This window comes from Puntigrus tetrazona, chromosome 18 (assembly GCF_018831695.1).
Source record: "Puntigrus tetrazona isolate hp1 chromosome 18, ASM1883169v1, whole genome shotgun sequence".
NCBI classification, from domain to species: Eukaryota; Metazoa; Chordata; class Actinopteri; order Cypriniformes; family Cyprinidae; genus Puntigrus; species Puntigrus tetrazona.
The window spans coordinates 3325272-3343598 of record NC_056716.1 but is presented as its reverse complement, the minus strand read 5'-3'; the positions used below and the strand labels follow the sequence as shown (position 1 = coordinate 3343598).

The 18327-nt window shown below is 36.4% G+C and overlaps 1 protein-coding gene across 3 annotated transcripts in view; it reads left to right on the top strand.

The window, feature by feature from the left end:
* gnao1a (guanine nucleotide binding protein (G protein), alpha activating activity polypeptide O, a) overlaps positions 1-18327 on the top strand; it is a 76566-nt gene that overhangs the window by 9721 nt on the left and 48518 nt on the right. For all 3 annotated transcript variants that reach the window (XM_043264475.1, XM_043264473.1, XM_043264474.1), the window contains exon 3: positions 8217-8358. In XM_043264475.1, the coding sequence (XP_043120410.1) occupies positions 8217-8358 (142 nt within the window). The remainder of the gene's footprint in view (positions 1-8216; positions 8359-18327) is intronic.

Below are 18327 nucleotides of genomic sequence, written 5' to 3'. Positions count from 1 at the left end.
ATTTATGCACGTCATTGTTTTTTAAAGTTCACCCAAAAAATTTAAATGTTGTCATTAGTTACTCACCCTCAGTGCCATTCTAAATCTGCGAGACCTTCATTCATCTTTTTATCTTAATACAAATGAAGGCCCAGAAAGTTAATAAGTACATTACTGTTAAAACAGCCCATGTGACATTAGTGGTTTAACCGTGATGTTATAAAGCCACGAGAACACCGTTTTTGTGCAAAAAAACTAAAATAATGACTTTATACAACAATTTTTTTCCCTTCTTTGTTAACCCCTGATATTACATGGACCATTTTAATTATGCACTTACTACCTTTCTGAAAGTGCATAATTAAATCAAAAATATTTTATGAATTAATCTCTTTGATTGCATGTGGCCTTGTAATCTTTATCAAAAACATTTACTTCCTCTTTCCCTCAAACTGGCATCCCTTCTCTGATGACATGTTCAGTGGCACGAGGGCAGGCCCCTCCATCAACCTGTCACTCTTATGAGATTGCAGTAATTAGCAAACGACAAGAATCCAACGATTCAGTCAACTGCCAGTGGACAAAACCATGTTCCGGCTTATATTTTTAATTTGAGAAGCCATGTCCCTCGTACGTTCATCACAATAGAGAAGAAAAGACAATCACAGCTTCAAGGTACAGGCATTTTCAGACCAAGGACGATAATTATAACTGTAAAGTTATATTAATCATTTTCATTCTGTATGAACAGGGAAGTCCACACCTATCCACAACTATAATGATAACACCACAGAGAAACAACATTGTACATATCTTACTTTCAGAATTTTTTTTCCAGCTGATGAATGATAAACGCATTGACGTCCAATCAGAATCCACCTGACTATAATGAGCTCCAGCATTTAAAGCGGCTGACAACATAACTGCATTACATGCTTTTAATAAACAGAATGTTATCGTTTGCTGGTGTGAATATATTTATGATTTTAGTTATCTAAACTTTAAGTTAAATAAATGCTAATGAGCTGACTCACTCTCTGCTGCCTACATTGACAGCTTTCTAACCAACACAGAACCCCATAAGTTATGAGTTTAGATTGCTTTACGCGGACGATTACTCTCTGTGCAACACAGATATTAATAAGTATACTGTAATTCACTGTAAGGCTCTTTGTAGGCAGCTGGATGCAAATGCTGAAATTTTTGCGTAATTGCTTTCCTTAAACACCTCCCCTTCTTCAGTGTACGGCTTTGTGTAAAGCTTGCTTTGCTCTGTGAGAAAGGGGGAGAGAAAACGAGACGACAGAAGAAAAAGAAAGAGGGAGGGATATTGTAGACCTGTCATACTCAGCCTGCTGTTTCATAATTGTAATTACGCTCCGTAGTTTTTTTTGACAAGCGTTTCTGTGAATTGATCTAGTAGAACGTGACTTGCATGCAGAAGCGTACGTATTGGGCGAATGCTAGGCTTTAACGGTGAGAGGTTGACCTACGAACTTCCTAGGAGTTTGAGAATGCGAAGCTCTGATTATTATTGTTATAAATAGATGTCCCTCCTAGTGTTTGGTGGGATAAGTGGCCATGTCCGGAGGGTGATGACAGAAACAGCACTCAAAAGCACCATCAGGACAAAGGATTCTCTTACAGATGACATGAGCCAGCTTTGGGAGATAGGAGCGAGAGGTAGTGTGGGTCGTTGAGTGTATGTGTGTGCGTACGTGCGAGAGTTTTTGTATTTCTATTTTGGCTACTGGTGTGCACTCTTGAGATCCTTTAAATCATATTCCACCTCACTGCTTCAAAATAAACCCATGTATTCATTTAGATCTGAGAGCTGCTCTTTAGATCGTCTATATATTAGAGCCATCTAGTCTTCGCCTCGCTGATCTGATAAATTGAGTTATAAATGAAAGGTCAGGAGGAGAATGTTCACTTAGTCTTGTCTATCACAATGTATTGAACGCTGCAGCCTGAGCTCAGATGTGTCGGTCTTCTACCATTCTACATCTATTAGGACTACAATAAGTTAAAGTGTTAGTTTAGGAAAAAAAATTATTACAAACCCTTGCTTTCCTGCATGTGAAAATAAAGTGGGCTAGAATTAAGTAAATCTTCTGTAATCCACTGTAAATATAAAACTTATTTTCAATATATTTTGGTACTGTTTACGGTATAATTCTTTGAATTAGCTTTTACTTGTATGTTTTAATTTTGTTTCTGTTGTATTAGGCCCGATTGTGTTTCAAAATGTAATAATTTTGACATTTTAAATTAGATTTTTTTCCTCCACATTTTTTATATTTCTATATATTCTATCATTTCTATATATTACATATTTCCTGATTTAATGTATTGATTTATTTTAGTTTTAGTATTTCAACTTAAACATATCTATTGTTGGTATTTGCCAGAGGAATCATTGTTTTTGTAATATTTACATTTTATTTTATGGCAATAATAAATTTTATTTTATGGCAATAATAAATTTTGTTTAAATAACTGAAAATCAATATATTTCATGTTGATTTTATGTAAAATTAACCAAATGCTAAGTAATATATATATTTAAAAAAAAAAAAATTTAATAGCTTTAGAAATATATAAATATTGTGCACAAGCTGATCAAGTATATTCATAGTGCTTTTTTTTTTTTTTACTCCCCATTCACTTTGATAATATGGAAAAGAGGAACTAACGTATATGTATGTATGGAAGTGGGAAATGATGACAATTTGGAACTAATCTTTTAAATCACTAAACTATCCGTTGTACTTCACATGCCTTTTTATGTTGCCGAACGCCATGATGATTTTTCCCTTTGTGTGAACAAGATTGAGTGCGCTCAAACCAACTTACAGGTCACGGAGCACAGTTGGTGTGATTGTGTAATAACCTCAGCAGGGGCTTGTATTGGCCAGTTCCCCCACCTCTCAGGACACACACACACACACCCCCTTACAGACAGCCTCGAGATGTGAGAAATTAGTCTTCATGCATGAATGCTGTAAGTTTCGGAGGTGATCCTTTCTCTCGCTCTGTTCTCTCTCCTCTTTAATGAGCTGTTCTATAATAAGTTCATCTGAAGGAAAGGTTGCTGTAATGATGTCTCTCCTCCGCCCACATGCTGGCTTCCAGAGATCAGCCCTTATCAGAGGAGAGGAGAAGATGAAAATGAGTGTTAACCTCACACAAACTTTCTAAAGACACCCCTGGTCTTGTCTCTTCTCGTAACAACTCTTCATCATCCTCTTTCTCATATGGGTTCTGGATCTTGACCCCGAAGCTGTTAGTTCTTAGTTTGGCAGCATTTTCACAGACTAAACACAGAATGTTTGCAAGCTTTTCTGGGGATTTTGGCTGCATTATATATAAGATTTCTTTCACAATTTAAATTACGATATTAGGCTAGATTAGGAAAAGAAAAAAGAAAAAGGTATACAGTTCCTTGTTGCAGTTGCAACACAAATATTATTTAAAAAAATTATTTTCAGACTTTCATGTAACTTACCATTTATGTATGTGTTGAGTCAGCCCTTCACACGTGAAAAAAGGTAACACATTTTTTAGTCACATAGTTGCCTATTATACTTTTCAAAAAGAAAGAAGTCTCTTATGTGTGTTTTTGTTTTAGGATAGGACCATTTGGCTGAGACACAACTATCTGAAAATCTGGAATCTTCTTTAAAGTAGCAATTCATATTAATAATCAGAAATTAAGTTTTGATATATTTACTGTAGGAAATTTACAAAAATACAGGTTGAAAAGCTGTTTGACCAGATTTATTTTTGCAGAGTAATTTGATTAAATATAAAGTGAATAAGTGAATAAATATAAAATGACAGCATTTATTTGAAATTGATTTTTTATTACAATGTAAAGAATTATTTTACTATCGCTTTCAATAAATTCAGTGCATATTCACTGCATTTATCATTACCAAAAAAATCTAGCTTTTTTCTCTATTGGGGCCTGACTCTTCGAAGGTTTTATTAAATATAAAAGTCCCAAACCGAATCACTTGTTTCTTTTTTAAGTTTTGCATATAAAGACACCCATGAGGAAGTGATTTAGAGATATATTTATCTATCTAAATGTGCATATATTCTTACTCATTGTTCCGTTTACGTTAAAGCCCAGTGTCTGTTTCTGACCATAAATCCAGGTTTGGAACGGAGCGCAGACAAGTAAACATACAAGGGTTTGTACAGCGTCTGATTTAGTCGACTAGCTGGCCAGAAAAATAATCAGCTAGTTGATGTCTCCGTATTCACCTTATGTAAATAACTCTCCGTATGCTGTGCGCCATCAGTGGCCTTTGTCGTTTCTGGCAAGTCCAGCACTGTGTTCACAGAGACTTTGTGATTGGAGAGAATCACACAGATGAGCCGAAAGCGCACATATCTCTATTGCCAGATTCATGCTGGCTGCATTATCATGTCAGTGCTAAATCAGTCTTGCCCCATTCGCTTGTGAAGTTTCGGGGAGATTTGCAACAGTTTTGTATGTGCAAGTCCGCATAAAGGATTCCTGACTGAAGTCTTTTAATCCATAAACAGTCAAAGGTCCGAAAAAAAAAAACAATAGGGGTAGAACTAAATGGCTAGTCAGTGCAGCTAATAAAACGTATACATAATTCTAGCCCACAGTTGTGGGAACCTGTTTGGCCTCAGGACAGTATCCTGATCTGCACATCTGTGAGTAAGACTGTGTGCAGTGTGTGTGTGTGTGTGTGTGTCAAGCCCTTGGTCTTTGCCAGGTCGACTGGAATAGGAGCCCTCTGAGTTCGAGTCTACTTTCAGTGTCTCACATTTGAAACAGATCAATGTTTCCATCCTCCTGCGGGAATCAAAAACCGATGTCCTTATTTATATTGCGACTTTGAAAAGACCCTAAACATTTGTTATTTTTATCAGCTGAATTATTTAGTGGTCATTTGAGAAATCTGAAAGAGTGAGAGTGACAGACAAACGGAGAGAGATTCTGGGAATGGCACGTAATCTCATCATCAAACCGTTTTCATTGGTTTGCTAGCACCAGCTGTAGTTGGATAAGAAGCTTTAATTGCTTATAAGAGAAATTTATAAAGTTGTTTTACACCAAAGGAAACAGTTCAAGTTCATGTTAACATGTTATTTTTTCATCAATCTTTTTTTAAACTCTATTAGATTTATTATAAGCCATTTACCTAATTTGACTGTTTAATTCAGTTTAATCTGATTCCTGAAGACCGACAGAAGAAAAGCAGCACAGGTGTTTGTGTTCAAACAACCTCATAGCTGTGCTCTCGTTTATCAGTAAATGATGACATGGAAATCTATTTATTATGATTTATTTCTCATATATTGATATAAATCATCCCAGGTGAGAAGGCTTTTATAAGCGGAGCCATTTTTAGAATTGACTTTTTGTCGCTTTATTGTGTTATTGTGATTAAAATTAATTTTAATAAAATAGAATATTTCAATACATTTTATACAGCATACAAGGAATTAATTATTATGTTATCTCGTGATTATTTTTGTATTGTACCACTAGATTCATTCATTACATTTTATTTCTTTGTATATAACAAAGAAACTAAAATGAAATACGAAACACTTTGTATTAAGAGGCACTAAATTAAGCATTCAAGATTATGTAAACTAAAAGAGTTTATGGTAATAACTACAGTATTTTAGTTTACATGTATTGTTAACTGTTTTAGCTCACATTACACCAAAAGAAAATTGGTGAAAAAATTACACAAAATGGAGGTAACACTGAATTAAATATTACATTTTGAAGTACAAGTATTTACAGCTTCTAATATATACTGTGGTGGCCAAAATTATTAGAACACTAGTATTTTCACTAGCTAAAAATGGTATTATGTTGTTATGTTATTATTTTAGTATGAAATATCAGTTTACATTTCCAAACATTCATTTTTCTTTCTTGAAGGATTTTTCTTGAAGTAAACCTATATTTCCTACTGACACGCCACAGCAAAAAAACTGACTTAATACCATTTTTTTGGCTGGTGAAAATGCTAGTTTTATATTTATATATATATATTAGTAGCCTTCAGGCCACCTGAGTTTGTGTGTATGCGTATGTGTGCACCAAGTGGTCAAAAATGTCGTCTCCAAACACATGCTTCATCACACCTCTCCCTGGCACCACTCTAATAAACCAGTGTGATGTCTGGGTCTGCATAATGCCAGGCTTTGCCAGTCTGTCTGGCTTTTCTCATGCCACACTAACACCGTTTACCAAGACCGAGTGCTGATGTGCTAGTTTATTAGCTTTAGCTTTCAGGCCAGTCAACGCTAGTATGCATTATGGAAATGCATGTAATGTTTGTATATTATTTGCAAAGGAGGTCAAAGCCTCATGATCTAAAAATGCCTTGCTATCTTTCAGTATTGCAGAACAGACAGATGTCCAAACCTAATTTCAGCTAAATCAATTGAATTAGGGGTTTTGGCCACAGAAGGACCTAGTGCCACTGGGGCCCCCCTTTGTGGTTTGGCTCCAGCAGGGTCATATTCTCCGTGAGAAACCCGTCCCTCGCTGTTCTGAATGCTCTACTTTCCCTGTTTCAAAGTCGGGCATGCTGTCTTTTGCAGAAATAACACCATTTTGATGTATTATAATGGGTAATAATGTTTGGATATAGAATGCGAATGAGGGAAAAGACTATAAGAGACAATAAAAAGCATTACAACGTACAATATAACTTTTGAATCAGGAGGACAAGGACACAGCTGGCTGTCTAGAAAGAACACTCTGAACTCCAACATAATGCTGGATGATACAACTGCACTTACTGTTAAAATTCACTGAATGTGATGAATAAAAGAGCCCCATCTTCACAAAAATGCATCTTCCACTGATTTCTCAATAGCACAAAATGAAGATGAACTACCCACATCCTGGGAGACAATAGCTATGTGGTTATTCTGGCCACGGCAAATGTAGCAATTTGATAAAATGCATAAATACAAGAAGTGAAATTATTAGTCATTCTTCACTTCATGTGACTTTTGACACACGTCGTTATGACGTGATCTAATTAAAAAATTGTAGAACATTTTGTGAAATTTTAATTTTACTGTAAGTCTCAGCGATATCCTCTTTCTGACAATGCGAATCTGAAGTATTTATCACGTGAATGCGTGCGTCATGCAGACTTAAAAGGTCCTTGATTGCTTTTTCAAATAATTTACATAATGTACCATCAGCCGGAAAAAAGGGTAAAGCACTTTTCAAAACAATTACTGTCAAATGTATTGGATTTAATAAGTGTGTCTGTAATTGCTAAAAGGGGAGTGTTTTCTTTCTTAAAAGTGAGTGTTGCCGAAGTTTGCCAAACCTTTTGTAGTGTATGTGTGGTTAGAAAATATTATTAGGTCAGTAAAAAAAAATGTCTATAGCAGGTCACTCAGAGATAGTTGATCAACAGTGTGTTTGTGTAAATAATAATATCATTTTCATTTTATGCCATATGAGATTTCAGCAATATTTGACCACTTGTAATTTTACCCAGAAATGTAGTTATCATAGTTACTGTTAGTTATTTTATTCAGCAGAGCAAAATAAATTAGGGGAAGCATTGTGGAAACAACAGTAATTAGATTTCAGGATTAGATTTCTCAGAGGAGTTTGAGGATAAGCAGCAGACATTTCACTCAATATTAATATTACTTTTATTTATTTTATTTCACAAAGGATCTGTGATAAACATGCTAATATGCTTAAGATTAAAATAACAAATGAAAACTAGTCTGAATAGACTTTAATCTTACATTTAAAGGAAGATCAGAAGGTATCATTGTATTTGGCCCTCTTGGCCGCATGAAGTTGAGTGCCCCGATATAGATCATGTTACTAATTCTCACTCACTGGCTTTGGCAACTATGCATATATTAACGCTAACAGCAATAAAGCAAGCTTTAATTAAATTTATCGATACTGAATGCTGAGCAGGACAGCGGCACGGGGGCCGTGAGACACAGATAACAGACATATCACTGTTTTTGCTATCTGCCTTCACTCTCCAGTCATTACCTATATTTTGTATTATCACCGCAGCTGGGCCTGAAGACTGTCAGAAACGTACGGTTGCGATCTTCAGAAGAAATGGCATGTTCCTGTCTGTTGACTGGAGTTTGATTCCTCCAGCCGGGTGGGGGGGGAGTGCTCCAGACACACATGAACTACCTGCTCTCTAACATATCCTCTGTTGTGTGTGTAGGATTATCCACGAGGACGGTTTCTCTGGTGATGATGTGAAGCAGTACAAGCCTGTGGTCTACAGCAACACCATCCAGTCTCTGGCTGCTATCGTGCGTGCCATGGACACACTGGGGCTGGAGTACGGAGACAAGGAGCGTAAAGTGAGTACAGCGCAAACCCTGATAAGCTGGAATGCTTATTAAGGGGTGACATTCCCATTGTGATTATAACCTTATGGATGGTAATTGTAACACTTGAGATCAGCTGTAATTTCTTTATGCAGTATATGCAAGACAAATACATACTGTTTCTATGTAAGATGATTCAGGAGAATCGGATAACAAGGGGCAATGACAGTGACATGCAGTTTTAGCTGCACAGTTCCTATGGCTGCAATTATGATCTGTAATGAATTGTATTCAATAAGAAGTCATACTATTTATAGAAATGTTGCAGATTCAGTACAAGATAATCTCCTTCTTTTATTTTCTTAATAAAATAATAATAAAATAAATTAAAGGATAAGGTGAGGCAATGTAATAATAATTTATAATTATAATTAATACATAATTCAAATATATTGTTGTATAAGAAGAATTCTGTTAAATTGTTTTATATTATGTGAGCTGTAAGTTTTGATATAGCCTTACATTAAAAAGGTTAATAATAAACATTATACCACAAGCCTTAATTGATATCATCTTATACTAAACCTGGAAAATTCCTTTAATAAAAAAAATGTCTTCTACTAAAGACTTGTGCATTAAAGAAAACCAGTAATCTGATCTAAAGAGAAAGAGAACTAGATGTGGTAAATGTCGATAGATTCCAGCCACAGCACATATCATTTCCCCGACTAATACATAAGTAACATGGCTGGGGGCTGATGGGAAGATTCAAGTTAAGATTTCTCTGCTAATGCGTTCCATCAGTGACAATAAGACTCATAATCCCATTGTGATCTTTCTCAAAAGCTCTCTCACTGTAACACCAGTGCCAGTGAACTCATTGACCTTCAGCAGGAAGCAATGTTTCATTTTAATCAAACCAAAGCTATCAGCGTGGAGAGAACAGTCATCTGAAATATCTAGCAGCCATCGATTGAGATATTTTCTATTGTGAGAAATAGAACACATCTTCATTTCCAGGATGAGTTACATCTCAGGAAGCCATTGAAGGGCATCAGATCTATGTACCTAATAAGAGAGGTCATAGATAGCATTGTGGCATAATGTGTTTGAATGCGACTGCTGGGCCTACATGGAATCTGCAGATTTTTCAGCTGATTTTTTTTGGGCAGAGGACATAATGTTGGCTTAAAGGGGTCATGAACTGCCTTTGTTTTTTATTTTGTACTGTTCTCTGAGATCCACTTATGATAAGATTTTTCATTATAAAAGGCTATTTTCTGTCCTTGTTTTGACCCTCTCATCAGAACACTCTGTTTGAATAGCCATGGCGGATTGTAGACTCGGAAGTAAATGCCCTCTGCTATGATTGACAAGCAGTTGTGTATGCTTGACAGCCTACATCCTTCACAGATGGAGGATGCTGTGTTTTAGGTTAAAATGCATAAACACACATCAGATGAGCTGTAAAAACAGCTAAAGCAATAGTGATCATGTGAAGATGGTTACTCACTGTGTGGTGCGACATTTTATCAGCACAGCATTTTTATAGTCAGCACAGCATCATTTTTAGTTGCAATATTTCTGAAAATCTTGCATCAAATTGTGCCTTGTTTGTAAACAAATCTGCTGTAAAAAGTCAACGAAGGACCTTTCTTACAGGATCTGACAATTAATGAAAAAAATACAAGAAATAAACTTTATCATTTGGTTTGTGCATAGACTGATCTTATCATTTACCTGCTTTTTGCAGAAATCCGTGGGCGGAGCTAAACAGGCAATGATGTACAAGCTGTTTTAACAAGAAAAGTTTCAGTTCTGAAACCTACAGGATGTTTTTATAGTACAGTCATCTTATATATCAAAAGATCAAGGGAATTTTGATTTCTCAGTTCGTGACCCCTTTAAACAGAACAATGTTTTTTTTACAGGAAATGGAACATTTTATGTTTCATACAAGTTAAATTCAGTTAACAGCATTTGAGAAACAAGGTTGGTTACCAATAAATTGTCATTTTGACTCCTTGTTTTCAAAAGCAAAACCCAGTGTTACAGTGAGAAACATACAATGGAAGCTAATGGGGTGATTGTTGTGTGCATCTCGTTCTGTTTTTAGTAGTACATTTCCATCACATGCTTTCAAATGGAGCAGCATTTACTACACAGAGCCTTAGTTCCCTAACAAGCTACATAAAATTGTGTTCATAATCGCAGATGAATCTCTTGTGATAATGAGCATGCTTTAGTCTAGCTTGTCTGTGAACTATGGGAGTGTATTACATTTGATATTTATTACACTTAATAAAGACACTACCATTAATTGTTCTGTTAAAAGTTTAACTCTGGTTAAATAATTTCGCAGTCATTTTAGTGTTTGTGGCATTGTTGGCAGCAAACTTTACACAGAAAATCTTAAGTGATTGGATGTCTTGTGGCTTTAGTAATGAAATGGCTTACATATTGCCCCTTTTCACAAACCTTTTAAAAAAACTAGATTTTAAAGTAATGAAATTATTTTTGGTGAAATGAATTAATCAAATGCTGTGAATTGGGTTTAACTTACTGGTACTGGAATGTACCTTTACACAACCCTGGGATTGCTGCACTCTTATTTAAAGCTGAAGTTGCATAAAATTAGCTCATAAAAGTGCATGCCACGGGCATAGAGTTTTGTTAATCGTTTCCATGTGGGCTGAGATATGTCTATTGTCAATGGAGAAATCGATCAGAATATGTGAGGAACTACAGTACGTGTATGTACCAAAGCCGTACAGTATATTTTAAGAGAGGCACTTACATGGTGCATGCAAGCATAAATTGCCTAAATGCAAATGCATATAGTACGTATATGCTGATCCTGAGAACAGATCACTCACACACATCCAAACTCCTCAGGCCTCTGTTACTTCAGGCTGCGGAGGCCAGCTGGCTCACACCTTTTTAATCTGAGGTGTGAAGCTTTTATTGGAACTGCTTTCTCAACAACCTAGCCTCTATAGATCTGTTTGCCCTTTGTTTCTCTCACACTCTCTGCTTCTTGCTTTCATACCCTCTCAGCTTTCTGCTTTCCCTCTCTCTCAGTTCTATCTGTCTGTCTTTGTATGCATAGGATCTCCTCCATGTTGCCCTCCCCTATCTCCTTTTCTCTCTCACCAGTCTGGCCCTGTTTCCATGGCGACCTCTTGTTTTGCCTCGCTCGCAACGCATTCCACAAGTCTGTGTCCATGGGCAATGTCACTCGCATGCACTCTGCCAGCACCAAAGAGGCAACCATCTCATGTGACCATTCACACAGGGTGTGTGACCAGAATGAGGAGTGGGCCACACCCCTCATAGAGTACATCTCTATAGCACTGTTCCAAGATATAGTGAACTGCCTACTGCCTACGTTCATCCTGTTATGGAACTGATTTTAAATGCTGTGCAAAAGATACAGTTGGATTGCAATAGATTTAATTCAACTTCAATGTTGCTAAGATGACAGTGTGAAGCTGGGAATACATGGCACACACAACTACTGGATGAAATAATAAAAATAAAATAGTCTAATAATATTATGAAATAGTTTTAGATTTCTTTTTGGCATGTTATGCCTTTATTTTATTTTATTTTTATATTTATAATTTTATTTTTTAAATACTTTTATTCAGCAAATAGGTGTTAAAGTGAATAGAATAGAGCTCTCTGAAGGATCATGTGACGCTGAAAATAAATGTCATCACAGGAATACAAGGGAAAATTACAATTGTTAACACTGGTAACAAAACTAATATTTATGTGCGTTAAAATACTTAGTTACTTAAAATCTGCATTAGGCAATCAGGCAATCACTACATTTTGGAACAGAAAACAAATCCATACGCACACACTTTTATACAGAACACCATGCCCAGGCTTACCATGTGTTTGCCAGCATCACTAAATGATGGTGCTATATGGATATGTTTTGTTACTCTGTGATATTTTGTTACAGGAGCCTATTGTCAGGAGTCGCTGACTATTTTTAGATGTTCTGTGGCATGTATACTTGACACACATACTCCATGTACGTTCTTGTCATGTCTCTATCCATGCAGCTGTCCTGGTAAAGACCCAGGATCCTTTTTCTCCACAGCTTAGTGGTGTTATAATGGATGACACTACGGCCTGTGGCAGGAAGTCCCTTCATCCTAGTTTGATTCAGAGCTCACTACAACTTAACACATGATCTGACTCTGATCCTGTTGCTGCCGTGCTTATGGGCCTCTCTCTACGTTGCAGCGAAATGGCTGCCGCTCTGAGCGGAATGGGTTCCATAAGGTCCAACATGTTAGTGTGACCTTGCCAGGGTTCCTCACATCCTGAGCCACACCACGGCTGCTAATATAAATGGCAGTCCATGAGACCAGTGCCTGGCTACCAGATGGACACAGATGGGCTTTGCCATTCTGGCCCTCTGCTTCAACTGCAGCATCATGACACAGCGCGTTGAAAAACTCTCCCAAACATGGGTGTCACCAGTCTGCGTGCTAACCGCATACTAATTTATATTCAAAAATATCCCAAAATAGAACTGAGAAATCGGATTGCAGTCAGAATTAGGAGTGTTTGCTCATGGAGCGACTTTGAAGGAGAGAGGGAAGTGAAAAGCTCTACATTTAAAGTGATTTATCCGGCATTAATGCTGACACTCTGGCAAGCGCTCTCCTATCTGGCCATTTCTATTACTTATTCACTTATAATGATAAATATGTGCATGCAGATCCACTTAATGCATATTAAGATTTGAATTGTTGTATATTTTCTGGGTTATATTGTGATTTCATGGATGGGATGCTGCAGTGTGTGAAAAATCTGCTCTTTCAGGCAAAACTGATCGGATGCAGGCAGTCACTCATATGGGGCATGAGTTGCTTTCTGTGGCCACTGGGAATAGTGGCTTTTAAAGTATTGAGACACATTAGTGATGCTTTGTTTTTTTCTTTAAATTTAATGGAAATCCCATAGGTGGCTTTTTGCAGTAGTGCATGACTTGAGGCAAACTGGCATCCTTTTTTAAAAAAATGTTTTTCTATTTTAATCATGAATACCACATTAATACTGCAACATTGCCTTTGGTTATTTATTTAATTTTACTTTTTTTTTTTATTACATTTGTGTTATCTTGTAACACAAAAATTATAGCTTTTCTCCTAAATAGATGCATTTTCCATCCCAGTGTTTTACTAAATTGTCCCAATTATCAGATTATCTGAAAAGACAAACATGTTTATTTGTAGTTTAGCGAACTCCATTTAAATATTCTGCTCAAATAATAGTGTCATACAGCCAGTCTGCGTTTCTGAGTGCTTGCCCTATTTGCTGAGACTATATCTGTGAGCAAACTATCTCAGTGACACACAGTAATTACAAACATGAATCTCAACTATGCTGTTTGCAATTGTGGTTGTTGAATGAATGCACTTATGCAAAATCTGTGCTACAATACAGTCTTTTTGTTTTAAGGCCAATTTGCACAGCATGGACAGAAGCAGACAAAAGGCAATAGATATATCTTTCGTTATAGGTTTCGTTTGATCAGTGTTGCCCCTGTCTGCATCTGTTGGCGTTAGTTGGTGCTTGTTTTTGCCTATTGAACATGTTGTACTGTACTCAGTCGGTTGTAAGTATGTGTCTGTTGCTGCATGAATTGGCCTTTAATTGAAAAACGTTAACATAATACAGAATTTAAATTGGGAATTTCTCTGTTTTAGCTTTTAAGAGAAGCTTTATAAGGTTTTACTTGTTTTTATAATGTATAAAGTGTTAAATGATATATGTATCTAAAAACTAGACTAGATAATGTTAAATAGACCCTGCCTATGAGCTGATGTTTTATAGTCAGTTAACATAGTCAGTAATTTATTTATTTTTCCTTTTTGCGCTAATTTTTACTAGTTATTCAAATAATGTGTAATCCTGCAATGCCACAGACCATAGCGTCATAAGAGGGGTGCATTATTTCACTGAACAGTACCACTATTGCAAAGAGGAGTAAGCATACTATATAGAAATTTCCTTGCGTTATTTAAACAGACTTGCTTTTCCAGGGAGCATGAGTGGCAGAATGCAGATTCACAGAGCGTAATATTGAGTGGCGTCTCCCACCATGCAGTGATGATGGTTAGAGGGAAAGAGAAACCTGTCTGCTGAACACCTGTGGCGCGTAATACGTCTCATATTTTCAGCCATTTTTCTCTTTCAGCCAAAAACTAAAAAATGCAGATAACTTTTGACGGCTGAAAATTCATTGCTAGAAATTACAATATTGTGATGAAATTTCTCAAATGAAAAAATTGGCAGTAATCGTGATTATGTTTTTTGAACAGACAAATAGTGATTTTCAGTTTAAATATTGTGTTGCCCTAAGTTTGGGTTCAGATCTTCTGTTGCTCTCTACACAAATTGTCACTAGGGTATGTGGTTGTTTGTGTTAGTATGAGTCTGTGGGCTTCTGTGTGTGTTGTGGAGGGAAAACAGTTGGGGAATAAAGAAGAAAGGGTGCTGGCAGCTGAATATTCCCAGCAGTCCCGGCAACGCCCTAGTGGCGCTCATGCGCCCACTCATTATCCAGAGAAAACCCATCTAAACAGCCTCATCATCATGCAAATAATCTTTATATAACTCTAACCTGAAAAAAAAAAACAGTTTGATTTACCTGCATTCAGATAGGAAAAATAGCTGGTTATGTAGAAATCTAGAGCAGTGTTTGGTTGAAGTTATTAACCCAGGCTGTCTGTGATTTCATATTCTTTGGGCAGGATTAAAGGGATAATCATCATCTGGAGGTGAGCATTATGAGACTTGATGAGGATAAATGTAAGAAATAATATACCACACATTACAGACAATGGGATTTAATTCACTAAATGCCTCTGTGAAACACAAATTTACCTGTGGGAAAAGGAGTCGCATCTAAATAGGACTTACGACGTATGTCCTTTCAAATAGAACTTTGAGGTGAAGCCCCTTTTAGATGCTGATAGTAATACATTGCCAAACAAAACTCAAGTGATGTGTTTAAACGTGATGTTTTCTGGCATGCGTTTTAAAAACTATGCGTTGTTTTTTTTTTCGTCTACGTGGCAGTACATGTTTAATTTCTGTGTGAAATGGACACCTGGTAATGATAAAATGAACTGATAAGAACTATACTTCTGAGTATAGGTGAAAAACAAGCAGAAAAGGAAAATGTTTTTGCTCCTACACAGTTAAGATAAGCAGTTTCAAGTTTCTTTCTAAAACCTTTCCCCCTTGGATCAGTAGTCACTATTGTGAATCAGCGCCGTGAATGTCTAATCAATATTTCCGTATTACAGGTAAAACGGGCTATTAGATGAAAACTGAGCTGTGTCTTAGCATCACTTACGGCTCCCTCTGTAAAAATGTGTTATTAAAATTAATTTGCGCCTGCTGTTATGCAGTGCATTTAATTCTGTGACTTGGACAAAAACATTTGCATAGATTTTATACACAGTGGTGATGGAAGTAGTTTTTCGCATTTGTAGGTTGAGGGTCCTCCCTTTTTAGTTTTTTTTGGTCCAGGTCACCCTGGATTTTGGTACATTCTTTGTGAAGTAGTTGGGTTTGTAGACAGCCTATACCATTGCTAAAAATGAGAGGGGAAGGTTAGGTTTATTTATAGAATATGTGTAAATTAATTTTGCGTGAGGCAGAATGCGAGCCCTCCAGAAGCATTAACAGATATCTATCCCAGCAGATTACGCTGCAGCCTCCATTTTAATTGAGACTCTTTTATGTCATGTCTCTTGTGCTTGGATTCAGTAAAAGGATGTCTGGGTCCCTTCTCCCCAGCCTTATAGCTCATCTACACAGATCCCAAATATAATTATTTCTGACGCAGCTTAATTACTTATTAGGTTAATCAATTTACCTCAATGAATCTTTACACCAGAGAACTACATGTGTTTTCCAGGCTGTTGCTTTTTTATTAGAATTTTTATTTTAGCTGAATGTAGTTGTTTGTGTTCCTGGCGGACCCCCTAGGCCGGGGTTTCTGAACCAAAGGGCCCCTTTCACAATCCTAAAATGTTTACAGACATCACAGTACATCTTATTCATTTGAGTAAAAAAAGATATTTTGCATGCTATGATAGAGCTTTTCAAATAATGGAACTGTATCACTTTTTTACTGTCATGATCCATTAGTAAACCAAGCAAAATTGCAGCTGAACCTGATAGCCTGTGTGCCTGAATGTTCAATATTTATAATACATGAATTTTAGTGCTGTCAGTTGAAAAATAAAAAAAATAAATAACAAATTGATCACCAGTTTTCTTCAAGTTTTTAAATATACTTTATTATAATGCAGTTAGTTTACCTTAAGTGAAGACTCTAGGGGAATTGAAAAATGAAACACCTGAATTTTGCCATTTTTTAATCCATTCAATTTATAGCTGTAGCTTAGCATAGGTCACTTAATCTGATTAGACAATTAGTATCACGCTCAAAAATAAGCAAAGAGTCTGACTGTTGTGTAGTTGCACAGTGTTCTAAGACTGACGTAAAATTAAAAGTTGTGATTTTCTAGGGTGATTTAACTAGGAACTATACTCTCATTCCAGCATATGACATAGGAAGAACTTTCCTGAAAATGCTTGCAGCTAGTTTCAAGTCCTGTGAAATATTAATGACAAAATTTTCATGTTGGGGTGGAGCAATCCTTTAAAGTAATGAAATGTCTGTCACCATTTACTCACCCTCAAGTAGTTCCAGATGTGTATGAATTTCTTTGCTCTGTTGAACACAAAGGAAGATATTTTGGAGAAAGTTTGTAATCAGGCTGTTTTGGGTCACCATTGACTTCCATAGGTTTTTTTTTCTACTATGGAAATAAATGGTGACAGAATTTTCATTTTGGATGAACTATTTCTTTAAGTGCATTAAGCATTTTTAAACTGGAAAAATGAATTGCACGTATTAGCACACACATTTTGACGGTACATTTTGAATGCACAATACTTTTTTCAGAAGTTATTTTCAAATCAAAAATGTCTTTGAATGGGTGTGATACGTCTGAACTGGATTTTAGGTGGTTCATGATTTACGTTTAAAGATTATTTGTTTAATAAGCCCAGCATTAGTTAGAGTTTTACTTTCTTCTGCAAAATGTGTGTTGGCAAAGTTCTAAAAGGCAATCAATGAAGTGGGGTGTGATGAATGTGTCTGGAGCGCTCCCCAGTGCTGCCCTTGCCCAAACTGTGCTGCTGTCACTCTCTAGCAGATCTGTTCTGCTCGTTCTTAATTGGAGAGCCAAAAATAAAGCAATCAGGAACAAACATCACCTTAGCCAGATGGTCCCCGTTAGTGGGCTAGTGAGCCAGCCGTGTCTTCTGCATATGCCCAGTCTTTATTGCAACAGATACATCAGTCTTCGTGTGCATGCATGTGTGTTTAAGCATGAGAGTGCACATGTGTGATTTTGAGAGGTTGTATATTTGCCCTTGAGCACTGGTATAACATTCAAGCTTTACTGTTTGATACTATGAGAAATGGCAGAGATAGTGGATGAATGAGCTTACTGTTACTCTGTAGAGTATCTGATCTGAATCTCTACAAATGTTTCTTTATAGTGAGTCTAGGATCACGGTTAATGCAGTCATGAAGGAATAATGGCTCTCAGCAGTTGCAAAGGTTACACTCAATTCATTAAAGCTTCATAGCGGCAGATGTATGGCGTCTCATCACATCTTTAATCTTGGTATTAGTGGAATATGGAATATTAGGAAGCATTTTTTGCTGCAGATTTAAAAGAATTGGTCCAACATGAATTAAGCCACTGAATCATAAAAATGCAAACATTAGGAACAAAATTATAATACAGCTTCTGTATTGAGTGCTATGGTGGATGACCTTTACTGTTCATCACTAATATTCAAAGTTTTTCAAAGAAATGATTTTATTATGACTGGTACAAACTATTTTTTAATAACTTGTTGCTGCATTTAGTTTTATGGCCTATA